Consider the following 26,257-nt stretch of genomic DNA (forward strand, 5'->3'; position numbering starts at 1 on the left):
CCGTCGTTCAGCCGTGCCACCAGGCCTTGGCACTGCTCCGGCCAGCTGGCAACCTCCGCTCCCGCAGCACCTGTGTTCTCTGCCCATCCAGGTCCTGCCCCACAGCCCCAGCGGGGCCGGGCGGGGCTGCTGCCACCCCCAGACCCATCTGAGCCAGCTCTCCACCCCCAGCCTCCTTCCCAGACCCAGGAAGGACTAAAATTAGACGTGGGAGCAGATGGCGCTGGAGAAACACATGGAAAACTTTTCCCCAAGTGGGACTCAACTCACCCCAAAAAACCCCGAGGGCCTGGCTGCCAACCCCATTGGGCCCGCAGCTGGCATCAGAGGGACTGGATCGCACCGCGGGGCCCGTCTGTCTCTGCTGTCAGTGTGCACTGGGACTTTCTATCCGCCAGTGACAGCCCACTGGCGACTCAGGACCCCTGGGTGCATCCCTGCTTTCCTTGGACCCCCGGCACAGGCCTGGCTGGGACTAGTGTGCAAAAAGGTGGCTGCCCTGGCGGGCGTGGATGATGCTGAGCCTGCTCTGTCCCACAGAGACGAGCTGCCTTCATCATCCTCCTGACAGTAGTAATCAGGGGCCTGCCTGCTCACCGCGGACCAGTTCGGCTGCACCCCTCAGCAGAGGCCCGTGAGGTAGGCGTTGTCGGCTCCCTAGAGAAGGAAGTAAGGGCACAGGGGTGGTCAGTGACTACATCAAGCCACCAGCCAGGGAGTGGCTGCACTGGGATTTAAACCCTGACTACTGGGCTCCTGAGTCCCAGCTTGCAGTCCCTGAAAGGCACAGGAAGGGAGCTGACATGTGACAATGTAACCCCTCCAAGAGCCAGGCCCATGGCAAGTTCTTGCACTGTCATGGCAACCCTAGGAAGTTTGCCAAGTGAAAGCCAGGGGCCCTCTCCCTGGGATGCCCTCGCTGTCCGCAGCACCTCCTTCCAGAACATCTAGCGCAGAAGCCTCCCAGTACAGCCCTGGGCTGTGGTTTGCTCATTTTACAGATCCGGAAACTGAGGCCTGGTGAGGCGCCAGCAGCAGCTGTCCAGACGAGAGTGTGCATGAGAACCATGGGGTGGGGTGTACCCATTTAGGGGTTCCTGGCTTCACCCCCGAGATTTGGGATCAGCAGGCCTGGGTCTGGGGGCACTCAGAATCTGCATTCCGAACATAATGCGGATATGCCCAGGGCCACACTGGGAGAAACTCTGGCCCAAAGGACCCACTTGGCCTGTCAGCTGGGAAGTAGCAAAGCCAGGCTCTGTGGTTTCTTCCAGAATGTGAGGACATTCCCTTCTATACCCTCCCTGCTCTGCGCATGGGGGTGGTGTGAAGTTAGAGAAGTGCCCCAGGCCACTCTCAGCTCTGATGATTTGCCTGAAGGATTCATGAAATTCACAAACAACATTATTGTTGTTTACTCGCCCAGTTGTGTCTGGCTCTTGGGGACCCCATGGACTGTAGCCCGCCAGACTTTGCCACTGAGCCACAAGGGAAGACCGTCCCTTGCGGTTGATTACTGGTGGCTCAGGTGGTAAAGATTCCTCCTGCCAATGCAGGAGACCCAGGTTCAATTCCTTGGTTGGGAAGATCCCCTGCAGAAGAAAATGGCAGCCCACTCCAGGATTCTTGCCTGGGAAATCCCACAGACAGAGGCGTTTGGCAGGCTACAGTCCATGGGGGTCAGAAAAGATTCAGACCTGACGTAGTGACTAAACAACATCGTTGACTACAGTGAACTGACACAGATGAAAACCAGCCAGGAGAAGAGGGGCCTGGGGCAACATCGGGAAGGTTCTGTGCACGGTGGCTTCTGGGGGTTCTCTCCCAGTGCAGTCGCAGACAGCGGGAACTCTAGGCAACGATGAGCCACACCACGCATGTTATATGCTAACTGGGGAAGCTCTTCTGAGCCTTGGTGTCCAGAGTCTTTACTGAGGCTCAGTCCCATAGACATGGCTGGCCTCAATCTCCAGCCCCTCTAGAGGTCAACTGCTACATGACCCAAAACCCCTGCCTGAAACCGCATTGTTAGTGAGCTATTCATAGTTTGCTAGGCCCGCCGTGACCAAGTGCCACAGACTAGGGGCTTAAGCAACAGAAAGGTATTCCCTCCCACTTGTAGAGGCCAGACGTCCAAGATCAAGGTGTCGGCAAGACCGGTTCCTTCTGAAGGCCGCCGGGGAAGGGTCTATTCCAGGCCCTCCTCCTTGGCTCACAGAGGGCCATCATCTTCCTCCCTGCGTCTCCACGTCATCTTCCTGCTTTGTGCGCCTCTGGGTGCAAACTTCCTCTTTATATAAGAACACCATTCATATTGGATTTGCTGTTGTTCAGTCGTTCAGTCACATCCGACTCTTCACAACCCTATGGCTTGAAGCACACCAAGCTCCCCTGTCCTTTACCATCTCCCGGAGTTTGCTCAGACTCATGTCCGTCGAGTCGGTGATGCCGTCCAACCGTGGCACCCTCTGTCAACCCCTTGTCCTCCTGCCTTCAGTCTTTCCCAACGTCAGGGTCTTTTCCAGTGAGTCAGTTCTTCGCATCAGGTGGCCAAAGTATTGGAGCTGCAGCTTCAGCATCAGTCCTTCCAATGATCATTCAGGGTTGATTTCCTTTAGGATTGACTGGTTTGATCTCCTTGCTGTCCAAGGGACTCGCGAGAGTCTTCTCCAACACCAGTTTGAAAGCTTCAATTCTTCGGCACTCATATTGGATTAGGACCCACCTTAGTGGCCTCGTTTTAACTTGAGTACCTCTGTAAAGATGCTGTCTCTAAATGTGCTTGTATTCTAAGGCAGGGGTCCCTAGCTCCTGGGCCACAGACCAGTAGTGGTCCATGGTCTATTTGGAATCAGGCTGCAGAGCAGGAGATGAGTGGCGGGCCAGCAAGTGAAGCTTTATCTGTATTTACAGCTGCTTTTCATCATTTGCATTACCGCCTGAGCTCCGCCTCCTGTCAGATCAGCGGTGGCATTAATATTCTCATAGGAGCGTGAACCCTACTGTGAACTGTGCATTCAAGGGGTCTAGATTGCACGCTGCTTATGAGAAACATCCCAAAACAATCGTCGCCATACCCCTGTCCATGGAAAAAAATTGTCTTCCATGAAACCAGTCCCTGGTACCAAAAAGGTTGGGGACCGCTGTTCTAAGATACTGGGGGTTAGAGCTTGATTTCAGCTTATGAATTGGTGGAGGGGGGAAGACCTGATTTAACCCATTAACAGTTCACACAGGCTACCCTGGCATGGCTCTGGGCCCCCAAGTAAAGACAGTCATCTCAAAAAGGACACTACAAGGGCTCACAAGGCACCTCCCAGGATCCAGACTCTTCTTGGGCCGGGCTAATGGCCTTACTACACAAGTGGGCACACCGAGAAGCCCATTTCACAGATGAGTAAACTGAGGTTCACACAGCCCACAGGCCGATACAGTCAAGCTGGAGGTGGAGCCTCTTCAGTGGGGTTCTGTCCCACCCCTCCTGGGCCTGGTGGTGACCAACTCCCTCCCCCTTCTCCCTGCAGGCCTGAGCCGGGCTGGGCTCCCATTTGGGCTGATGCGCCGGGAGCTGGCATGTGAAGGCTACCCCATCGAGCTGCGGTGCCCGGGCAGTGACGTCATCATGGTGGAGAACGCCAACTATGGGCGTACAGACGACAAGATCTGCGACGCCGACCCTTTCCAGATGGAGAACGTGCAGTGCTACCTGCCGGACGCCTTCAAGATCATGTCCCAGAGGTGAGGGGCTCCAGGAGGAAGGGGCGGCAGCAGTCCCGAGGGGCCCCAAATAAGGTGCCTGTCCTCTGCGTGCCCCACGGCCAGCGCACCCTGTTCCCCTTCACCCTTCCTTGTGGGCATTCGACATATGTTTCCCAAGCAGCTACTAGGGGCCAGGTGCCACGCAAACAGCCAGTAAGACCCAGCCCACCCCCCGCCAGCCTGTCACCTCCCCAGTCCATACCCTTCGCCAAAAGCCTGCTGCCTCCAGACGCTCATCCCAAGATTAGCAGGGGCTTGCGGGGTAAGAGCCATGGCACTGGGGGCCGTGTCAGAGGAGCTGAGGGGCAGCCCAGAGGGCTTCCCTGAGGAGGTGACACCTGAACACAGACGGCAGAAGGCTATGTGCTTGTGTCGGAGGGAGGTGTGTGAGAATGTGAGGAAGTGAGTGAGTGTGAAGACTCTTCCTTTCTGTAAGTGTGTGTGAGTGGGGGTGGGAGGTGTACAAAGCTACACACGCAAGCCAGACCACCTAGAGCTAGTCAGCTCTTCTGTCAGATTTTACCCAGATTTAGGACTTCCCTGCTAGTCCAGTGGTTAAGAGTCCGCCTGCCAATGCAGGGGATACAGGTTCGATCCCTGGTCCGGGAAGATCCCACATGCCACAGGGCAACTAATGCCGTGTGCCACAACTGCTGAAGCCTGTGGGCCTAGAGACTGTGCTCTGGAACAAGAGAAGCCACCGCAATGAGAAGCCCGAGCCCCACAGCTAGAGAGTGGCACCCGTCGCCGCAACGAGGGAAAGCTGGCACACAGCAATGAAGACCCAGTGCAGCCAAATTAAAAAAAAAAAAATTTTTTTTAACCCAGAACTGATTGCTGTTTCCATGCCAAACCCGCCACGGCTGCTTACAGCATCCTCTGCCCCCTCTCCTTGCCTTCTCTTGCTTGTCTGCTATCGTCTGTTCCTGCCATAGCAGCCAGAGAGCGCTTGTGAGCACTTCAGTCAGGTTCTGCCCGCCTCCTATCAGATCCCTCCTTGGTGCCCACCTCACTCAGAGCAGAAGCCTAAGTCCTGCTCAGGTCCACAAGGCCCTGGACCCTCTGCAGCATCCTCTCTAGTCCTCACCTTCTCCATGCCCGTCCTCACTGGGTTTCAGTTACCTGGCCACTCCTTAGACTCATCACCCATCTTCTGCTAGGGGCTCCCTCAGGACCTTTGTGCTGGCTGTTCCCCCTGTCTGGAATCCTCTTCCCCAAAACCCACGTGACTCCTCCCTCCCCTTACTCAGGTTCTTTCATTTGAGTTATGTTTTTCTGCTGCACCCTGCTACCAGCACATGGGATCTTATTTCCTCGACCAGGAATTGAACACATGCCCCACCCCCACCCCCCCACTGCACTAAAAGCACAGAGTCTTAACCGCTGGACCGCCAGAGAAGTCCCCCATTCAGGGATTTTTTTTTTTTTTTTTGCCTGACTAGCCTCTTAATGAGGTCTACCTGACCACACTCTAAAATCACAGTGCCCCCGCCCCACTTCCCAGCCCCTTCTCCATCTCTCTCTCCTAGTCCTGACTTCTGCCCACAGTTCATTGGCTGTATTGCCTCTTTATCGTGTCTCTTTCACGTCTTCCCTCCCTGGGCTGTCAGCCACAGGGAAAAGGAGTGCTGTCTGTCTCCACCATGTCCGCAGCCAGCTCCACCACAAGCGCTCACTGAATTTTTGCCAAATGCCTGAGAGAGAGCAGGGTTCACTCCAGGACCCTGAGCAGAAAACTAGAAAAGCGAAGGAGGCCTGGGGCCAGCTCCACCGCTCCTCGGGGATCCTAGAATCCCTCACTGGATGGGGTCACCAGAAGCCTTCTGAGAGCTTGGGGCAGGGAGTGGGCATGGTCGAGTGGCTCAGGTAGGTGGGCCGGGCGGGAACCACGCCACCCTCTCCCTTCCACCATTGCTTTCTCACACATCTACCCTCGGGACTTTCCTGGTGGTCCAGTGGTTAAGGCTCTGAGCATCCACCGCAGGGGGCATGGGTTTGATCCCTGGTCAGGGGCTTCCCACGTGGTGCTAGTGGTAAAGAACCCACCAGTCAGTGCAGGAGACATGAGACACGGGTTCAATCCCTGGGTTGGGAAGATCCCCTGGAGGAGGGCACGGCAACTCACTCCAGTATTCTTTGGGGACTTCCCTGGTAGCTCAGACGGTAAAGAATCTGCCTGCAATGCAGGAGACCTGGGTTCAATCTCTGGGTCGGGAAGATCCCTGGAGAGGGGAATGGCAACCCACTCCAGTATTCTTGCCTGGAGAATCCTCATGGACAGAGGAGCCCGATGGGCTATAGTACATAGGGTCACATAGAGTAAGACACAACTGAAGCAACTTAGCACAGAGAAATAAGGTCCACGTGCTGTGACGTGTGGCAAAAAAAAACACATAAAACAATAAATTGTTCTCCTGCAGCAATCTTCTCCCTCTTCCCTAATTTCCATCTGCCAACACCCCTGCGTGGAGCATCCCAGTCCAGCCCCCCTTTTCTCCTACCCACTGCCTCTCCAGATCCTCCCTGCCCACTTCACTCAGACCAGCCTCAGGGTCTGTGGTGCTGATGGTTTTTCGCTGTCTCACCAAGTTGCTTGCGCAGAAACTCGCCTAGTTTCCGATGCTCATGGGGTCTCAGTTCTGGGGCAGAGGGGTGGGGGACAGAGTAGTGCGGTCACTGGGGCTGAGCGAACATGATGAGGCCGCTGCCCCCGCTGTCTTCGCACGTGGAGACGCTACGTTAGTTCAGGGTCCAGCTCTGTGACTCTGACAGAGACACCTCGGAGTAAGTACAGTGACCTAAACAGGATCGGCTTCCCAGGTGAGGCTAGTGGTAACGAACTTGCCTGCCAGTGCAACAGATGTAAGAGACGCAGGTTCTGTCCCTGGGTTGGGAAAATCCCCTGGAGGAGGGCATGGCTACCCACTCCAGTATTCTTGCCTGGAGAGGCCCATGGACAGGGGAGCCTGCTGGGTTACAGTCCATAGCATTGTAAGGAGTCGAACACGACTAAAGCGACTTAGCTCACAAACAGGATCAGAATTGAAAAGACCCTCAGCACCTGCCTCTATCTTAGTACTGAAACCCCGCCCCCCACTTCCACCCTGGGGCCACTCCCTTAAAGGCTACATCATACCCACTCTCACCTCCTGGGTTAGAACTCAAGTCACAGGCACTTCCCAGCAGGGGAGGCTCCAGGAAGGCCACCATTTCTGTGTTTTTCTTTTTGTTTTCATAGAGGCGAAATCCACATAACAAAAGATTCACCATTTTAAAGTGAACAGTTCAGCGGCGTTAATTACATTCATGATACTGTGCAATCTCTGTCGAGTTCCAGAACATTTTCATCACCTCGAAAGGAGACTCCGTCACCCTGAGCAGTCACTCCTCACCCCTCTCTGAGTCCCTGGCAACCAGTGATCTACTTTCTGTCTCTGGGTGTGCCTGTTTTGGACATTGCATATAAACAGAACTGTGAAACACGTGGCCTCTGGGGCTGGCTTCTCTCACTGAGCCTGATGCTTTCAGGGCTCACGCATGGTGTAGTATTAGCGCTTCTTTCCTTTTTTATGGCTGAAGAGTGCTCCGCTGTGTGCGTAAGCTGTGTTCCATTCATCCACTCTTTCGCCAGTGGGTTGTCTCTACCGCTTGGTGATTGTGTGAGTGCTGCTGCTGTGAGCATTCATGTACAAGCAGTTGTACACAAATACGCCTTCAGCGTTGCAGGAGATGAGTGCACCTGCTTTCAGTTCTTTGGGGAATGGAACTAGCTCTTTGGGTCACAGGTGACGAAGTCTCTGTTTAACCATCTGAGCTCAGTGTTATATATATATATATATATATATATTGTTTATTTCTAACTGAAGGATAATTGCTTTACAATATTGTGTTAGTTTCTGCCATACATCAACATGCATCAGCCACACGTATACATATGTCCTCTCCCTCTTGAACCTGCCTCCTACCTCCCATCAGTGTTATATTTTTGAAAAGGGGAATTGAGGGGTGTGGGTATGAGCAGATGCTCATGAGTTAAGCAGTCATTGGTTAAGAGCAGGATTGAAATGAAGATGCAGGAGCCCCCTCTGCCTCATACCTGTCAGGAAGCCCCCCCCGCCCCACCAAACCACTTCTTACACGGCCACAGTCAAGGTGCTGTCCTGCCCAGCCAAGACTCGGACTGTCCAGGAAATAGAGACCTTGACCGTGGGTATAGACAGCAGAGAAGAAACATCTTTTTGTTGTCACTAATTAGACTTCGCATTACACGGTAACCAGACTCCTGAGAAGTTGACAGGGACTTGGGGGAGCTCCGCATGGGGAACCGAGGATGGTTTCAGCCTGAAGGGATGACTCTGCCCATCTCTGGCTACAGCTCTGTCCAAAAGGTGGGACGTGTCAAGACGTGCTTTGAGGTGGCAAACGGAGCATTTCATCAATGTTCACAAGGATACCACCTTATATGTATGGCTTCACATCTTATTGAACAAAGGACAGGTTTTATGGTCAATTTATGGGGGCAGAAAGACATAATGGCACAGGTGACACTCAGGACGAAAGTGATGAAGGGTGACTGGAAAACCAGTTTATGGAGTGACCCCTCTGGCATAGCCCTGAGCTGCCTGCTGTGCCAGGCCTGAGAACAGAAGACTCCTGTCTGGAAGGAGAGAGCAGACAGGAAGCAGAGAACAACACTCACATGCGCCCCGGCCATGGTCGCCACCGTTCCTTCCTGGAGTGGAGATGTCCCTTCCGCTCCTGAGCCTGGGCCTCCGCCACCCAGTTCCAGGCTCGTCTTTTCCCAGCCCCCCATCTCTCCTCCACAGGTGTAACAACCGCACCCAGTGTGTGGTGGTCGCTGGCTCGGACGCCTTTCCGGACCCCTGCCCTGGGACCTACAAGTACCTGGAGGTGCAGTACGACTGTGTCCCCTACAGTGAGTCATCTTGTTCCTCATGCGACACGGGCCCTTCCCCCTCCCAGAAGCAAGTGAGGAGGAGACACCTTGAACACACACACACACAAGGCCCCGCTGGGCCAGGGACACAGGGATGGCTGGACCCGCTCCCCCTCACAGGTTCTCTTTGCTCTGACTCCCTTGTCCACTGTCCCACGCCCACCCCCACCCTTGACTCTGTCCCCATCCACTGGGCACCTTCAGCTCTTGTTACTCTGGCCTGCTCACCCTGCTTCTTCACCTGCCCTTGGCTTATTTATACACTTCAAGGCCACACCCACGTGCTCCACTTGGGACACTTATTATCTCTCTTCTCCCCAGACCTTGCCGTCTAATTCCTCTTCCCCCGCTCTTCCCACGGCCCTTCCCTTCCTGACCACCTCTTACACACATGCTCTTCCCTCTAACCCCACTTCCTCTCAGCTCCCTCCCCTTTCTCTTATCCTCACTCCTCACAGGCCCCCACTCCTGCCCCTTCCCAATCCTGGAAGCTGAACATTATACCCATAGAGAAGCAGGTCCCCCTCTGAGGCCTGGCAGCAGATCTCATGTGAAGGGCTAGGGGCAGCTTCCACAGATGCCTAACTCTTGGTTGGTTTGCCTATTAGCATACTAGTACTTCCTGTCTGCACAGGAAGTGCTGCCATGTTGGACTGAGGGTGGCACCCAGGCATCCTGAGGAAGGTGATCTGGGGAGCCAGGGGCCTGCCATTCTTGAACCCGACCAAAGGAAGCAAACTATTGACAGGGTCTCTCCTCCTCAGTACCCTACCCTTAACATGACCCTCTTTCCAGCCCTCATGCTTCCCCACCCTTCACCGTCATCCGTTCCCTCCTCTCCACCCCCAGCTTCACATAGCCAACCTGGAGGTAGGGCCCTCTGGGCAGAGGCGGGAGGAGGCAGGGCCACCAGGGTGTCTTGAGTGTGGGGGCAGGGGCGGGGGAGCAGGAGACCCTGTGACTCTCCCTCCTCTCCCCTCCCACGCCAGCCTTCCCCCCAACCCCCAACCTTTGATTTCTCCTCGCAGGTGGCTGCAGACGTGCTGGGGGAGATAGGAGCCTCATGTGCTTCCATAGCTCTCTTCTTTTACTCCTTGCCCTTTCCTTTCAGCGACCGAGGCCTCCAGTCACCGCCTGAGGGGGACGCCCGTCTGATCCTTGAAGCCTCCCCACAGCACTGGGGACACTGCCCACCCCCTGTGGGCTGGGGCAGCAGGGGAAGGGGGACAGGAGTTGGGGAGCACAGCACAGTGGGGAAATCTAGACAGGGTTCGAGGTTCAGCCCTGGCCCTTGGGTTTTCTGGCTCGGAAACTGGAGCAAATGACTTAAATTTCTCTGGGCTGCTGCAGGAGGCAAGAGTCCGGGAGGTCATGTGTGCAAGGCACTCAGCCCAGGGCCCGCCACAGAGCCCACTCGTGGTGGCAAAGCGCTGGGTGTAAACTCCGCCCACAGGGCAGAGACCTCATCTTCAACCCCCTCCCCAGCGCCCAGACCCAAGCCTGGTTCCGGATGTGCTCAGTAATGGTTTGGGTGTCCTTTCAATCCAGCTGAGCCTACACCTTCCTCTGTGATGCTGGGAGGGGATCAAACACCTCTGAGATGCTGCCAGGACTCCGGAGAACGCGGGTGAAAGCTCTGTGTGCACCCCCAGCGGGAGATGCGAAGGAAACTGCTCCCGTTCTGTTGTGTTGCTTCACTTCATTGAACCTGTTTCCTCATTTATAGACAGGATTCTCGAAACGCGGCCAGAGGGGTGCTTAGCTCGGGTCCTGGCGCCTAATAAGCGCTGAGCAGTTAGTAGTCGTTGCGTTTCTTCTGACCACTCACCATGACTTTTACCGATTATTATTGCTATTGGTAATCAAAAATAAAACTAACACCAGATGACAAACCCAGTTTCTCCTGAGACCAGGAAGATAAAAGGCAACGGGGAAAAATATCTCCTGGTCTAAGTGGCGTCCAAAAGCAAGTGGGGGAAAAAAAAAAAAAGAGTGGATACCATGCAGGTAAAGAAGCAGGGAAGAGGTGTAGAGACTTCCTAGAGCTGAACCTCTGAGTGTGGGCGGGAGGGCATGACCCACGCAGACCAGGAGGGCTCAGGGAATGGGCAGCCCCCAGTCTGATGGGAGAGAGCTACCTTGAGCCCTGGGAGAGGCAGCAGCACATGTGCTTGGGTGTGCACGCACACACACACACACACTCTCACACTCACAGTCACTCACATGGAGGATGTATCTGGGGGGCTGGGCTAACTCCTGGTCCCAGAAGAAGAGGGCTGGCATTCCAAGGGTGATGGAAGCCAGGCCACCCAACAGGGAGGCCTGGCACTCACTTAGCCCCAGACCTTTCTTTCTCTGAGCACCTCCTGTGTACCAGGCTCTGGGAGAGGCGCTGGGAAGGGAGTCAGACACTGCCCCTCCCAACAGACAGGTGACAGGAGAGCGAGGCCCAGGTCAGAGGTTCCTAAGGGGCCGGGGGGCCCAGACCCTGGAGGGAGCACAGCCTGGGCAGCCCCACTTGCCATGGGCTTCAGGGGCTGGGGTGACCCCAGTGCTGGTCGGGGGTGGGTGTGGGGCTACTGTGGGAAGGGGGCAGTGGGTGTGTGGGGCACCCCCCCCTCCCCTGGCACACATACCTGACAGGCCCAACTAACGCTGGATTTGCCTTGCAGCTGAGCACAGTCTAACCCGTGCCCCCTTCCTCCCCAGGTGCTGCCCGCCTGCCCATCCAGCTGCGGGCTGGGGAGCTCCCAGCTCCTGGGCCCCCAGGGGGGAGCTGGGCAGAGAGACTAAGCCTCGGGCTTGCCCCCGGGGGAGCGGGGGAGCGTGTCTGTGCCCCCTTCTGCTGTCCTGCCCCATCTGTGATGTTGCCCCCAGCCCAGCCTCTTCCCTCTCTGCCTCCTCTCCCCCGCGGGGCTCTTGGAGGCCCCAGGCTCCGCCTGTCTGCCTCTCCATCATTCTGTGTCCGACGCCACCCTCTCTCTGTGTTGGCTTCCGGGTGGGGGTGGGGTTCCGAGGGTTTGGGGAAACGCAGCTGGACTCTTTTTAAGGCCAGCACAGAAGGGGAGGGCGTTCTGCGTGTTTTTTCTGTGGTGCTCCCAGGCTGAGGGAGGTACTGAATCCCCTCCTGGGCCCCCGGTTCTAGCACGAGGGCAGCAGGCAGGGCTGGAGGGGACCAAGGGGTTCCTCCACCCCCACCATCCCTTCCTGGTGCCCCCTGAGCGGAGCTGCCTCCCGGCTGGGGCTCGCCCTCCCCAGCCTTGCTGCACTGAGGGTGCCCCCTCCGGGCTGAGGGCTCTGTCCGTCTGCCTACCTGTATCTCTCCCCACCCCGACCCATGTCTCTCTCAGTCTCTGTCCTCCCGTGTGTCTCCCTCCTCCCTGTGACTGTCTCCCCGACATCCTCCCTAGGAGGAAAGGACGTGGGGGCGGGGGCTGACGCTACCTTCGGGGTTGGGGAACCAGGAGTGAGGAAAAGAAAGGAAAAGGGGGCGTGTTGCCAGAAAAGAAACGAAAGCAATTTAATCTTTTTTTTTTCTCTTTTTTTCTTGCACATTTTTTTTTCAATTTGTTTTCTCTCTCTCTTCCGATGCTTAAAGTAGAAGTGGAGCAGAAAGGTAAACGCACTGTTACCAATGCTAACCCCTAACTCAGACTTTGTTTTACCTGTGCCACACTTATGTGACCTGCCCTCCCCTCCGGCCCCTTCTTCTACCCCCCACCCCCAACTTGGTCCAGTCGCTCCCCACCCCACCCCGGTGTCCCCCCCTGGTGGGGCCAGCCCTGGTGCGACCAGGCAACTCCACCCTCCAGACACCCAAGGGCGCTTCTCTGAGCTCGGGCAGGACCTTCTGCTGTCTGCCTCTGTCTCTCTCTCTCTCCTCTCACTCTCTCTCTCTCCCTGGCCCTCCTTTCTAGTCCCTGGCCCTTGCAGGGGTTGGGGGGGAACCTGACCTTCTCTCATACTTCTTTTGCCTCCTTCAGGAGAAGTCTATAAGCATCCAGGGTGGGTGGGGAGGGAGGGACCCTCTTCCCTGGCTCCCGACTCGGGGCAGAGGGCACCGGGGGAGCCGTCTGTCTTCTCTTTTCTTCCTGCCCCAACTTTTGTGTCTGGTTCAGGGGAGGCGGGAGGGAAGGGCACCTTTGTTTTCCTTTTGGGGAGCAGATTACCTCCTTCTCCTCCTCCTCCTCTCTCTCTCTCTTTCTCTCTCTCTGTCTCTCTCTCTCTCTGGCTCCTGGTGGTTTAAGTTCCTTCTGGTTTGGCGTTTCCAAGGCCCAGAGCTGTTTCGGAGCACGGAGCACCAGTTTTCCCCACCCCCACCCCATCCTCCACCAGCGGGGGGTGGTGGGGGGCAGCCCCTGGGGAGAGGGGTGTGAGTTGCCCCCAGCCCGGGGAGGGTGCCTACCAGATCACTGGGGGGCCGAGGGGGCGGGGGTGGGCCTCATGGTTGGGGGAGTGAGGGGCGGGGGAGTGTTTGGTTTTTTTTCTTTGGTTCTGAAATACTTGCGAAGCTGCAGTCAGGGTTTCTTCTGGGCTGTTGTGGTTAGAGGACCAGAGAGAGGGGGGCGGGGGAGGCACAGGCTGGGTCTGGGGGCTTCCGTGAGCACCGTAATTTCCACGGCGGGTAGGGAGGGTGGCCCGGCTGGGCTTGGCTGTCGCGGAGGGCCGCTGCCTCCCCTGGAAGTCGTGGGAAATGGACAGTGCTGAGGTGGGGATGGGAGAGATGACCTTTTGGGATCACGTTGGCCTTGAAATTACGGTGGTCAGTGGAGGGTCCCCTTTGAGGGAGGCAGGGCGGGGTCCCTCCGAGCTGCTCCCCTCCCCATTGTCCCTCCCCCATCTCATAGAGGCCTGGGCCACCAGCCCACCGCCCTGCCCCTCACTGCACCCCACCACTCTCTCCCTCTCTCTTTCCTGGAGTCTCTCCGCCCAGCACCAGACACTCTTCTTGCAGGCCCGGTGGTGGTCGGATACGCAGCCTGGGATCTTTTCTCTTCAAAGGACGGGTGGGAGGAGGCTGGAGGGCAGAGAAGGCTTTGGGAGCTTGGCGCTGGGGCAGGGTCCTTGCTGGCAAAGGCCCTGAACAGGCCCTTCCTCATCTTCTCCCCATTCCCCCATAACCTCTAACCACGTTTTCCTTCTCCATGCCCTGCCCACCAAGCCGGGCTCTGAGACCTCCCACTGCCCACCCCCACCCCCCACACACACAAACACATCTGTCAGGCGTCACAATGCTGGCTGGGGGGCCCGGCTTGGGGAGAGGGAAGACCCAGGCACAGGAGAAAAGGGCAGAGGCCAGTGGGCTGGACAGAAGGTGCAGGCTAACCCCTCGGCACGGGGAACACAGCCCTGGGGCCCCAGGCTTCCCTCCCCCTCCTAAAGCAGGGCATGCACCTGGCTGCTTTGTGACCCAAGACCCCTGGATCAGAAAGTCCCTGATGCTGTGGAGGGCGGGCTGGAATCCCCAGCCACCCACCTAAGCCTGCTGAAGAATGGGGCTGGAATTAGGGGAATGAGGAATGGTTCCTGGCCAAGCCCCTCTGGCCACTGGGGCCACGCCCCGCCCCAAGCCAGCACCAAGTCCCAGCCCTCTCTTGTCCCCTCGGGCCGGCTGCTTTGGTGACAGGCCAAGCAGGAGCAGAGAATTCACTACAAACTCTCACCCTGGCTGGTCCTCGGGTTCTGCTAGTTGGGCGCTGAGAGGGAGGCCCCCAGCCATCCTGGTTGGAGGGGCCTTGCCACTATGGGAGGAGAAGGAGGGGAGGCCACACTGTTTGTGCAAGCCCAGACTCCCACCGGGTCAGTAAGGGGAGTCCAGGAGTCGGTGGCACTGGGTCGTGACTGGGCAAGGGTGGGCAGGCCGTTGGTGGCCAATGAGATGCAGTTGAGGTTTTCCTCCTTTTCAGGGAATGGGGGGGTGGGGCGGGGCCCCCCACCTTTCTGACATCAGCGCTGCCTTGGTCCCTCCTCCCGAGCCGGGGATGGTTGCAGGTAAATCGGGTCGGGGAAGGGGAGGTGGGGGGCCTGTCGGGGGCGGGCTGGGTCTTTATCCTAGCACCTGGTTCCCTCCCTGGCCCCCTCTGAGCTGGACCTGGGACTGCCCCCCCAAGGGACCCTCAGTCGGGCCTGGGCCTTGGAGTGAATTCTCTGCTCACCCCCCTCTCTCCTCGCCAGCACTAACTCTTTCTTCCCAGGTGCTCTCCGGCGTGCCTCCCTTGGAGCCAGGACCTCGCCGAGCGCCCCCACACCACCACTTGTCTCTCTTCCCTCCACACAGCTCTCCTCCCCGCTACCCAACTCTCCCCGGAGTCCCCTCCCTCTCTGCCCTCGCCCCACCACCCCTGTGCACCAGTATCAGTGTCTGCTGCTCAATAAACCCTATGAGACCCTGCCGGCTGGGGGCAGGGCTGGGCACCCCTCAGGAGGGGCTGGACTTTTCCGAAAACCCTTCCTCAGCTCCTGATTTCCTGGGTGCTGGGTGGGGGGTTGTCACAGGCTGCATCAGGAACCTTGGGTGCCTCTTTCACCCTGGAATAGGAGTGCGCTCCTGACACCCACCCACAGTGGGTATGGAAACATCACTCTACCTTGCAGTTTTTGCAGGAGGAAGAAAATGGAGTTAAAAAAAAAACAAACATATATATATTATCTGTGTCCTGGTGTGGTTGGTGAAAGAAGGGACCCTTGACCCTAGCTCTTCCATAGGGGCGCAAATGATGGCAAAGGGACAGGGCGCAAAGTCCCTGGAACGTCAAAGCCACCAGTGGCTGCAATGAGAAAATCTCTCCATCCCCCACTAAAGGCACTCGAGACTGACTATGGGATGGTTCTTGCCAAACCCCTTATCCCCAGCCTGTGGGGTCTCTAGCAGCCAGGGAAGGAAAGAGGGGCACCTCCTCCCTCCCCCCCACCACTAACCCTGCTCTTAATGGCCTCCAGGGTTGACATCTCCAGGGAGAGGGGCAGCTGGGCGGGGCAGGGGTCCCAGCCCAGAAACCCCCTTCCCATCACCAGCCCTACCAAGCAACCGTGACTGCAGCAGCAGGAGGGGACAGCCTGGTTCCCCCCGCTGGCCACGTGACCAACTCGCCTCTCTTTCTCCCTCCCTCGCCACCCCCGTACCCCCCCCACCCCGCTCCTCCTCTCCCTGTGTCCTCCCTGCACCTCCCCGCCCGACCCAGTCTTCGTGTGCCCAGGGACCCTGCAGAAGGTGCTGGAGCCCACCTCAACCCACGAGTCGGAGCACCAGTCTGGTGCGTGGTGCAAGGACCCACTGCAGGCGGGTGACCGCATCTACGTCATGCCGTGGATCCCCTACCGCACGGACACGCTGACCGAGTACGCCTCGTGGGAAGACTACGTGGCAGCGCGCCACACCACCACCTATCGCCTGCCCAACCGCGTAGACGGCACGGGCTTCGTGGTCTACGACGGCGCCGTCTTCTACAACAAGGAGCGCACGCGCAACATCGTCAAGTACGACCTGCGCACGCGCATTAAGAGCGGGGAGACTGTCATCAACACGGCCAATTACCACGACACCTCGCCCTACCGCTGGGGGGGCAAGACCGACATCGACCTGGCAGTGGACGAGAACGGGCTGTGGGTCATCTACGCCACCGAGGGCAACAACGGGCGGCTGGTGGTGAGCCAGCTCAACCCCTACACGCTGCGCTTCGAGGGCACGTGGGAGACCGGCTACGACAAGCGCTCCGCGTCCAACGCCTTCATGGTGTGCGGCGTCCTGTATGTGCTGCGCTCGGTGTACGTGGATGACGACAGCGAGGCGGCCGGCAACCGCGTGGACTACGCCTTCAACACCAACGCCAACCGTGAGGAGCCCGTGAGCCTGGCCTTTCCCAACCCCTATCAGTTCGTCTCCTCTGTCGACTATAACCCTCGCGACAACCAGCTCTATGTCTGGAACAACTACTTTGTGGTGCGCTATAGCCTGGAGTTTGGGCCGCCCGACCCTAGTGCGGGTGAGGACAGCTCGAGTTCACTCCCCAACAGCCCCTGACCCTGGGTCTCCAGCGGAGGGGGGTGCACTCTGAGCTCCTAGAGGACCTGGAGGTGCTCGGAGGAACCCTGGAGGTCACAGACGTAGCAACGGGACAGGCTGTTTTCAGCACTTTCCAATTAACTCCTCTGATCCTTGCACTCTGAGAGCCAGGGCTTACTGTTGCCTCACTTACAGATGAGGAAACCCAAGCACTGGGTGGGCTTCCTTGCTGGTTCAGATGGTAGAGAATCTGCCTGCAATGTGGGAGACCTGGGTTTGATCCCTGGGTCAGGAAGGTCCCCTGGAGAAGGGAATGGCTACCCGCTCCAATATCCTGGCCTGGAGAATTCCATGGACAGAGGAGCCTGGCAGGCTACAGTCCATGGGGGTCTCAAAGAGTTGGACACAATTGAGCGACTTTCATTTACACAAGCACTGGGTGGACGTGAGATTAGCTAACTTGCTTATTTGAGAAGCTAGACCAAGGACTCTGGGCTTTTAGCCAAGCTGCACTGAGTCTCCTAAGAGCGTTTTGAGCCCTGGAGCCCCTTCAACCCTAGTCTTGGGTGGGAGTACCAGTAAAACAGCAAAGCTGAACTGCTGATATTGACTAGGATTGGGAACCCCTCAGCAGTCTCATTCTAACCCCTCAGCCACCCTGAACCAGCTCTCCACAGCCCCACAGCTCCAGAAGAGTCCCCTTGAATCAAAAAGGGGGAACTGAGGTCCCCAGAGGGAAGGGATGTGGCCAGGCCAGAGAGCCCAGAGTAAGAGGAGCATGAGGGTGGGAGCCTTCAACACCACCTTCCTGGCTTGTCCTCTGCAGTTGCTCTCAGACCTCAGAGTACAAATGAGTGGATTTCTGCCACCTTCTGACACTGTATAGTCCCAGGGGTGCATGGGGCCTCTGGGCAGAGAGGGGCTAGGGGAGATCGCCCAGACCTAGTGGGAGACCAACCCTGGGGGTAACCGCATCTCGTATCCCCTCTCCCTTCCAGGCCCAGCCACTTCCCCACCCCTCAGCACAACCACCACAGCCCGGCCCACACCCCTGACCAGCACGGCCTCGCCCGCAGCCACTACTCCGCTCCGCCGGGCACCCCTCACCACGCACCCCGTGGGTGCCATCAACCAGCTTGGACCTGACCTACCTCCAGCCACTGCCCCGGCCCCCAGCACCCGGCGGCCCCCTGCCCCCAATCTGCACGTGTCCCCAGAACTCTTTTGTGAACCTCGAGAGGTGCGGCGGGTCCAATGGCCAGCCACCCAGCAGGGCATGCTGGTGGAGAGGCCCTGCCCCAAGGGGACTCGAGGTGAGTGCCAAGCCCAGGTGACCTCTGCTGCAGCTGGCTTGGGGAATGACCACTGCTGGCCTGTCCAGGGAAGGGACAGGGGACATGCCCCTAACTCAGCTTGGATGCACTTACCTGTCCACCTTCCCTGCCAGAGTGGGCTGTATGCAAGGGTCATGCTTCATGTCTGCAGCTGTGTCCCCAGGGCACAGTCACAGCTCAGTTAGTGCCCCCTGCTCCACCCCTGTCCCCTCCTGCAATTCTAAGCACCTGCCAAGCAAAGCCCTGGATGGACCCTGCAGGGAGCCCCTGGGAGGTAACCTGAGTCCTGGCCTCAGACCGAAATGGACACAGGCTCAGGAGCAGCTGGGGGCCAGCACACAGCAGCTGACGCACCAGAGAAGGCAGGGCTGGGACCACAGGCTCTGGGGATCCGAGGGAAGGGCCAGAGAGGCTCTGTGAGAGGCGTGGTGGGGACCGGAAGCCTCTGACTGTGGCAGGCCAAGCTGGAAGAGGAGCCGAGAGGGAGGGTTTAGGGGAAGTGGGTGGCTCATGTCATTTCAGAGTGACACCTCTCTTTGACTGTCTGGCCTGTTTCATGTCCGGTCTTCCGTGCCCCCTCACCTCTCCCCTCACCTGCTCGTCCCCCTCTCTCTGCCATCTCCTTTCTCCCTGCTCTGGCCCATCCTCCTCTCCCTCCCCGTGGCTCCCTTCTCTGTTCCTGTGTGTCTGTCCCTACAGGAATTGCCTCCTTCCAGTGTCTACCAGCCCTGGGGCTCTGGAATCCCCGGGGCCCTGACCTCAGCAACTGCACCTCCCCCTGGGTCAACCAGGTGGCCCAGAAGGTACCAGCAGCCACCCTGCCCCCAGACAGGCACACGTGCTTACCCTGCTGGCCCTGGGTGCCCAGGCACAGGGCACAGCAGGGGTGGTGGAACTCCTGGGGAGACAGGCCAGGGTCCACCCCTAGTCTCCAGAGGGAACAGACAGATGGGGAGGGCCAGGGCAGGCAGGGAGAAGGGGCCACAGAGAGGGATGAGAGGGGCTGAGCCAAGGCCGGGTGTGTGGAGAGAGAAGCAGGATGGTCCCTGATGAGACCGGGGGCTCCCCCTCCTGCCTCCTGCAGATCAAGAGTGGGGAGAATGCGGCCAACATTGCAAGCGAACTGGCCCGCCACACCCGGGGCTCCATCTACGCGGGTGACGTGTCCTCCTCTGTGAAGCTGATGGAGCAACTGCTGGACATTCTGGATGCCCAGCTGCAGGCGCTGCGGCCCATTGAGCGCGAGTCGGCTGGCAAGAACTACAACAAGGTGGGCCCGGCAGCAGGGGCCGTGTGGCAGGGGCACCGCCCTGGGAACCTGGGAGATACCCAGCCTGGCACTGCGGAGCTGGGCGGCCACCCATGGCCAGGAGAGAAGGCGGGACAGAGCCCAGGCCGGCCAGGACTCCCTCCTGGATGGTCCTGGGGATGCGGGGGCTTCCTTAGGAATAACTCTTGCTCATGGGCTAGCCCCAGGTCACTGGCAGAGACAGAAGAAGAAGCTCTCTGGTGCCCAGATGTGAGTGTCAGGGTTCGAGGAGAGAGGGGCTGGGAGACCAGGCCTCACCCCACCTCCTTCTTTCCCCAGATGCACAAGCGGGAGAGAACTTGCAAGGACTACATCAAGGTGAGGCCCAGGGGCTCCTGTCTGCGGAGTGAGTGGGGCGGGCCCCAGGTGGCACTGGGGATAGAGGCTCGGAGAAGGGGGTGCGGAGCCCAGCTGGAGGGACTGAGGGACACGGGGAGTCGCAGCATTGCCCCGCCACACTTGCAGGCTGTGGTGGAGACAGTGGACAACCTGCTGCGGCCGGAGGCCCTCGAGTCCTGGAAGGACATGAACGCCACTGAGCAGGCGCACACGGCCACCATGCTGCTGGATGTCCTGGAAGAGGGCGCCTTCCTGCTGGCGGACAACGTCAGGGAGCCGGCCCGCTTCCTGGCCGCCAAGCAGAACGTGGGTGAGTGCTGCTGTCGGGGGGGGCAAGTCGGGGGTGGGGGGGGGTCCCTGCTCCTCCTGGACACCCAGGGCTACCCTGGCCCTCAACCTTGCCTGGGCCTCTGGACTGTGGACAGGCCTCAACCCTGTGTGCCCTGCCACCCCCTGTCCCCACAGTCCTCGAGGTCACAGTCCTGAACACTGAGGGCCAAGTGCAGGAGCTGGTGTTCCCCCAGGAGTACCCGAGTGAGAACTCAATCCAGCTGTCTGCCAACACCATCAAGCAGAACAGCCGCAACGGTCAGTGTCCGAACCCTGAGCCGGCACCCCAGCTCCTCTCGTGGGGAAGTCCTTAACTCTGATCAGGCTGACGACTCTGATGAGGTCAGAGCCCATAAGCCTACACACAGAGGTGTCCTTCATCCAAGCGAGTGTAACATTTCAGGGGATTCAGGGGGACCCCACAAAGCCCCACAGAACCTCAGACAGTTTGGAGGGGTCACTCCTGTGCGACAGCAGCCTGATCCTCAGAGTTTAGGGCAGGTTGTACCATTTGAGATTAAGGCCCGGAGAAGTTAGGGATTTGCTCAAGGTCACACAGAAAGTGCGAGGTGGGTGAGGTGTGTCATGGATCGCTACCCTGCCATTGGGAACTGCCTGCAACTGAGCAGCGGTCCCACGGAAGGGCTCCCAGAGCCCCGCTTGCCTGGGCGGCAGCCTGACTTCAAAGGTCCCAGCGGCCAGTGTAACTGGAGGGCGGCGCCAGCCAGGGGCTGACAACACGCCTGCTGGGCCTGTCCTACCTAGGAGTGGTCAAGGTTGTCTTCATTCTCTACAACAACCTGGGCCTCTTCCTGTCCACCGAGAACGCCACGGTGAAGCTGGCGGGTGAAGCAGGCTCGGGGGGCCCAGGGGGCGCCTCCCTGGTGGTGAACTCACAGGTCATCGCAGCGTCCATCAACAAGGAGTCCAGCCGAGTCTTCCTGATGGACCCTGTCATCTTCACCGTGGCCCACCTGGAGGTGAGCTGAGATGTCCACTCCTTCCGTGAGTGTCCCAGTACCCTCCACTTGCCCAGGCTGCAGATCCATACTCCCCGCCGTGTTCACCCACCCTGAGAGCAAGTTACAGCCCTCCCTGGAGAAGCAGCCCCCCAGCTCCCACTTTAGCAGCTCAGGCCACCTGTCCCAGAGATCTCAGGCTGTGACCTGGAGCCGGAAGCCCCAGGCGTGTTTCTCCTGCTTGTCCCCATGGTGGGGTGTTGGGGCTGGGGCTGGACTCCCAGCTCTGACCCCCCGGCCCCAACCCCGCAACAGGCCAAGAACCACTTCAACGCTAACTGCTCCTTCTGGAACTACTCAGAGCGCTCCATGCTGGGCTACTGGTCAACCCAGGGCTGCCGCCTGGTGGAGTCCAACAAGACCCATACCACATGTGCCTGCAGCCACCTCACCAACTTTGCTGTGCTCATGGCGCACCGCGAGATCGTAAGCTGGCCGGAGCCCCGCTCCTCCTGGCGGGCCTGCTTGCTGGCTCAGCCTTGCATGGCCTCTTAGCACTGCTTGGGTGGTGCCAGGGAAGGCCACCTTCATGGGCGTAGGGGGGCCTGAGTCTTGCCCAGGGCAGGAGGCCACATGTCTGGCTCTCCCTAGTCTGAGTTCCACCTTCTCCCAAGGCCCACTGGAGAATCAAGTTGGTGTCCACCTTTGCCATCTCTCCACAAGCCTGCCAGAGCATGGGAAGTGAGCGTGCCACTTGTAGAGGGGTGGGGGCCTGGCTAGTTGACCAAGGTGGGACGGAAGGCCAGGTAGGTGGCAGAAGGCCCAGTGGGCTGCAGCTCGTGGCCCCCGGCCTAGCCCTTGTGTGTGTGCAAGGCCAGAGGTGCTCAGCATGCCCCCTGCTCCTTCCCCAGTACCAGGGCCGCATCAATGAGCTGCTGCTGTCAGTCATCACGTGGGTGGGCATCGTCATCTCCCTGGTCTGCCTGGCCATCTGTATCTCCACCTTCTGCTTCCTGCGGGGCCTGCAGACCGACCGCAACACCATCCACAAGAACCTCTGCATCAACCTCTTCCTGGCGGAGCTGCTCTTCCTTGTCGGGATAGACAAGACTCAGTATGAGGTGGGCGGGACTCTGGGGCAGGAGCGGAAGGGACGGGGAGGAGAGGTGTGGCGCCCACGGGCCGGTCGGCGGCCAGGGCAGCACCTCACCGGCGTTGCTCCCCGACCCCTGCCCCCAGATCGCCTGCCCCATCTTTGCGGGCTTGCTGCACTACTTCTTCCTGGCCGCCTTCTCCTGGCTGTGCCTGGAGGGCGTGCATCTCTACCTGCTGCTGGTGGAGGTGTTTGAGAGCGAGTACTCCCGCACCAAGTACTACTACCTGGGCGGGTACTGCTTCCCTGCGCTGGTGGTGGGCATTGCGGCCGCCATCGACTACCGCAGCTATGGCACCGAGAAGGCGTGAGTGTCCCCCCCGCCCCACCCCGTTTCTCTTCCTCCTGGTTCCCTGCTCAGCAGCCTCCCTTGGGCCAGGAGCCTCAGGGCACTGGTCTCCCTTCTCCTGAGCTCTGGGGGCCCAGCCATTAGAGTCCCTGGGCCCTGGGAGTCAGAGGGAGGGAAGGGGGCACCCCTTCTCCCCTGCCCGCCTCACTTCTCCCCCCCTCTCCCGGGCCCTGGTTCCTTCACAGTTGTTGGCTCCGCGTGGACAATTACTTCATCTGGAGCTTCATTGGGCCCGTCTCCTTTGTTATTGTGGTGAGTTGGAAGGCAGTATCCCCAGCATTGAGTCTGTCTTTCATCCAGACCAGCTCTGACCCCTAGACCCCCATCCTCTCCAAGCCCTTGAAAACTGAGCAGCCAACTGAGGCAAAAAGAGCAGCTTGCGTCTGTAAAGCTCCAGCACTGAGGTCTGTCTGTCTAGGAGCTGTGGTGTGAGCTCCTGCTCTGTGTCAGGCCCCGGGCTCTGTCCCCCCAGCCCCGAGAGCCACATTAACAGGCACCTAGGGGCAGGAAATGGCAACCGACTGCAGTATTCTTTCTTGGGAAATCCCACGAACAGAGGAGCCTGGGGGGTATAGTCCATGGGGTCGCAAAAAAGTTGGACATGGCTGAGCACACACACCAGCAGAGGGGACCCTGAAGCAGGGGGTGGTGGCTGGGATTCGGTCAGGAGCCGCTGCGCAGAGGCAGAGGGGCCGCGAGCCAGCCCTCCCCTTGCCCACCCGCAGGTGAACCTGGTGTTCCTCATGGTGACTCTGCACAAGATGGTCCGGAGCTCGTCCGTGCTCAAGCCTGACTCCAGTCGCCTCGACAACATTAAGTGAGCACCCCTCCCCACACCCCTGCCCTGGCACCTCTGAGCTGGGCCCAGCCTCTCCCAGGCTTTTCTGAAAGGTGGTGTTCTCATCTCTGGGTTGCTTTTTAAGGACGAAGGTGGTGTTTTACTATGTTCTTTCTGTGTCTGTTTAACGAGTATTAGAAAACATGGTGTTAGCACATCCAATGAAGGTTTCAGGCACATCGCCGCTTCGGGTGAGACTGAGTTCACAGAGCAAGCACAGGGAGTGCCCTGGAGGTCCGGTGGTCAGGATTCGGTGCTTTCACTGCCAAGGGTGTGGGTTCAGTCCCCGATTGGGGAACTAAAGATCCCTCAAGCTGTGCAAGGTGGCTGAAAAAAATATGTGAGTCCATTTCAGGGTACTTAAAGACACATAGGCAGCAGAAGATAGATTAAAGGGTTGGAAGTGTGGCCAAGAGGATGAAGGATGCTGGAGAATGACCAGCTATTCCGAGAACCCTGAGCCCCCGACCTCCACGTGCCCCCCAGGCCTAGCTGGGCTGAAGAGTGTCGCTGGGCAGGCCTGCTCATGCCAGGGCACCGTCCAGACTTGCTGAAATAGGGATGCGCAGCAGGGCCCTGGGGGTGGTGTCCCCGACGGTGGGGACTCTGACGTCCTGTCTTCTCCCCATCCCACCCCCAGATCCTGGGCCCTGGGGGCCATTGCGCTGCTCTTCCTGCTGGGCCTCACGTGGGCTTTCGGCCTCCTCTTCATCAACAAGGAGTCAGTGGTCATGGCGTATCTCTTCACCACCTTCAACGCCTTCCAGGGGGTCTTCATCTTCGTCTTTCACTGCGCCTTACAGAAGAAGGTGAGTTCCGGGGAAGGGGGCCAGGGGCCTGCCGTCTGCAGCGGGGCCTGTGTCTGTCTGGAGGGAAGCTCAGGCTCAGGCAGGTTCTAGCCCGTGGTGAGGAGGGTTCTGGAAGAGAGCTAGACACAGGAGCCCAGAGGAATGGGAAAGCAAGACAGATGTGGGGAGTCAGGAGAGCTCAGGGCAGGGACACAGCTTAGGGTGTAGATCAAGCCTGTGGAGGAATACGGCTCTGGGTGCCACCCAGACAGAACATTTCCTACTTTAATAGTTGCAGGGTAAACCATGAGTTTTGTGGTGACAGGAAGTTTCCTTTTTAAATAAAGGGTGTTAAAGTCTGAATCTTAAAAATAAAATAAAGAGAACAGAAGCAGAGGAATGTGGAGAAGAGCGTACAGGCTGTAGACTCAAGACGGAAGCCAGGGAAACGGAGCCAAGGAGTGTTAGACTTCATCTGGAAGGCAGTGGGGAGCCCCAGTCAGGCCGTTGTTGGTCTCAGAGGACAGTGCGGTGGGTGACGGCTGCACAGGGAATGAAGCAGGCAGGGGTCACTGATCTTGGCTGCAAGGTCAGCTGTGTTCCTGTTCTGATGACAGGTCCTCACTGGACGCACAGCGACAGTGGCATCCTTACAGGGCTCCCCCGCCGGCCCGCGGGGTCCGCCCTGGGCTCCCCCATTTCTCTCTGTTCCTCCAGCCACGCTCTGTCTTCTGTCTGCAGACACTCAGGCGTGGGCCTCCCTCGGGGCTTGTCCCCTGCCCCTCCCCAGATATCTGCGGGGCCCGCTGCCTTGTTTCTTTCAGGTCTTTGCCAAAATGTCTCCTTAGTGAATGCCCCCGCTCCCCCATCTGTTGGAAATCACCACCCACCACCCCTGCTGCCAGCCCTGCCTAACCCCCAGCCATGCCTCTCTGGGCAAACAGCCCACACTGAACCTGTAGATGTGTTCAGTCTCTATCTGCTGGAAGATGCCAGCTCTGAGAAGGAGGGCTTTGTTTCTGATTTGCATCTGTCCTTGGGGCCTAAACCACACTTGGCGCATAGAAGATGCTCCCTGAAGGCCTGCTGAGTGAATGAACAGATGAGAACGTAATGGGGAAGGTGGAGAGAGGAAGATGGGCCTGAGTGAGAAGAGAGCGGCAGGCGGGGATGGCGGGGTTTCTGCTGCCCACGAGCAGCCTGGCCCCGGGCCTGCTGAGGCGGGGCTCCTGCTGCCAGCTGCCCGCCCCCCGCCCGCAGGTGCACAAGGAGTACAGCAAGTGCCTGCGGCACTCCTACTGCTGCGTCCGCTCGCCGCCCGGGGGCGCGCACGGCTCACTCAAGACCTCGGCCATGCGGAGCAACGCCCGCTACTACACAGGGACCCAGGTACAGGCAGGGCCCTGCCCCGGGCTGAGGGCCGGACCGAGCGCCCCAGGCGCAGGGCAGCTCTCTGCCCGGGTCCCTGGTGGTGCCCGTCGGGCACGGGGAGGATGGGCGGCCCGAGGGCCCCTCATGTCTGGGTTACGTCCCCAGAGCCGAATCCGGAGGATGTGGAACGACACCGTGAGGAAGCAGACGGAATCCTCCTTCATGGCTGGAGACATCAACAGCACTCCTACCCTGAACCGAGGTGAGGGGGCACTCCTGAGCCTCACCTGCGCTCCCTTTGAGGTTCTCCCAGCTGCCTTGTGACTGCTTCCCTCCTGGGCAGGTACCATGGGAAACCACCTGCTGACCAACCCTGTGCTGCAGCCCCGTGGGGGCACCAGCCCCTACAACACCCTCATTGCTGAGTCAGTGGGCTTCAACCCCTCCTCACCCCCAGTCTTCAACTCCCCAGGTGAGAGCACGCTGGTGCCGGCAGAGGGTGCCAGGTCTGGGGGTGGGGAGGGTCTCTACGGGGGGCACCCTCTCGCCTCCCAATCTGGACGGAGCCTAGACCTGGCATTCTGAGCCTGCTCTCACCTTCTCTCTCTTCCCTCCTGGCTGGCACCTGCAGGGAGCTACCGGGAACCCAGTAAGTGTGACTTTTCCTGGTGACATTTCAAAGGGTGGGACAAGAGGGGAATGCGACAGCGGCCCCCTCAGGTGACCACACCTTAGAGAGAAGAACTGGGGTGCCCCCCACACACAGACA

The 26,257-nt window shown here is 58.9% G+C and overlaps 1 protein-coding gene across 6 annotated transcripts in view; it reads left to right on the forward strand.

Annotated features, from left to right (window-relative positions):
- Positions 1–26,257, forward strand: part of ADGRL1 (adhesion G protein-coupled receptor L1) — a 49,829-nt gene that overhangs the window by 19,395 nt on the left and 4,177 nt on the right. For 3 of the 6 annotated variants that reach the window (XM_018051187.1, XM_018051188.1, XM_013965080.2), the window contains exons 3-23: positions 3,525–3,738; positions 8,586–8,695; positions 12,318–12,332; positions 15,898–16,698; positions 17,717–18,031; positions 18,752–18,855; positions 19,137–19,322; positions 19,641–19,679; positions 19,827–20,010; positions 20,166–20,288; positions 20,796–21,010; positions 21,305–21,475; positions 21,901–22,110; positions 22,229–22,449; positions 22,677–22,743; positions 23,217–23,308; positions 23,970–24,138; positions 25,378–25,506; positions 25,654–25,750; positions 25,832–25,960; positions 26,120–26,137. In XM_018051187.1, the coding sequence (XP_017906676.1) occupies positions 3,525–3,738; positions 8,586–8,695; positions 12,318–12,332; positions 15,898–16,698; positions 17,717–18,031; positions 18,752–18,855; positions 19,137–19,322; positions 19,641–19,679; positions 19,827–20,010; positions 20,166–20,288; positions 20,796–21,010; positions 21,305–21,475; positions 21,901–22,110; positions 22,229–22,449; positions 22,677–22,743; positions 23,217–23,308; positions 23,970–24,138; positions 25,378–25,506; positions 25,654–25,750; positions 25,832–25,960; positions 26,120–26,137 (3,609 nt within the window). Of the gene's footprint in view, positions 1–3,524; positions 3,739–8,585; positions 8,696–12,317; positions 12,333–14,622; positions 14,708–15,897; positions 16,699–17,716; positions 18,032–18,751; positions 18,856–19,136; positions 19,323–19,640; positions 19,680–19,826; positions 20,011–20,165; positions 20,289–20,795; positions 21,011–21,304; positions 21,476–21,900; positions 22,111–22,228; positions 22,450–22,676; positions 22,744–23,216; positions 23,309–23,969; positions 24,139–25,377; positions 25,507–25,653; positions 25,751–25,831; positions 25,961–26,119; positions 26,138–26,257 lie in introns of those variants that run through there. The other 3 variants (XM_018051191.1, XM_018051189.1, XM_018051190.1) reach the window with 3 other exon arrangements.

This window comes from Capra hircus, chromosome 7 (assembly GCF_001704415.2).
Source record: "Capra hircus breed San Clemente chromosome 7, ASM170441v1, whole genome shotgun sequence".
Taxonomy (NCBI): Eukaryota; Metazoa; Chordata; class Mammalia; order Artiodactyla; family Bovidae; genus Capra; species Capra hircus.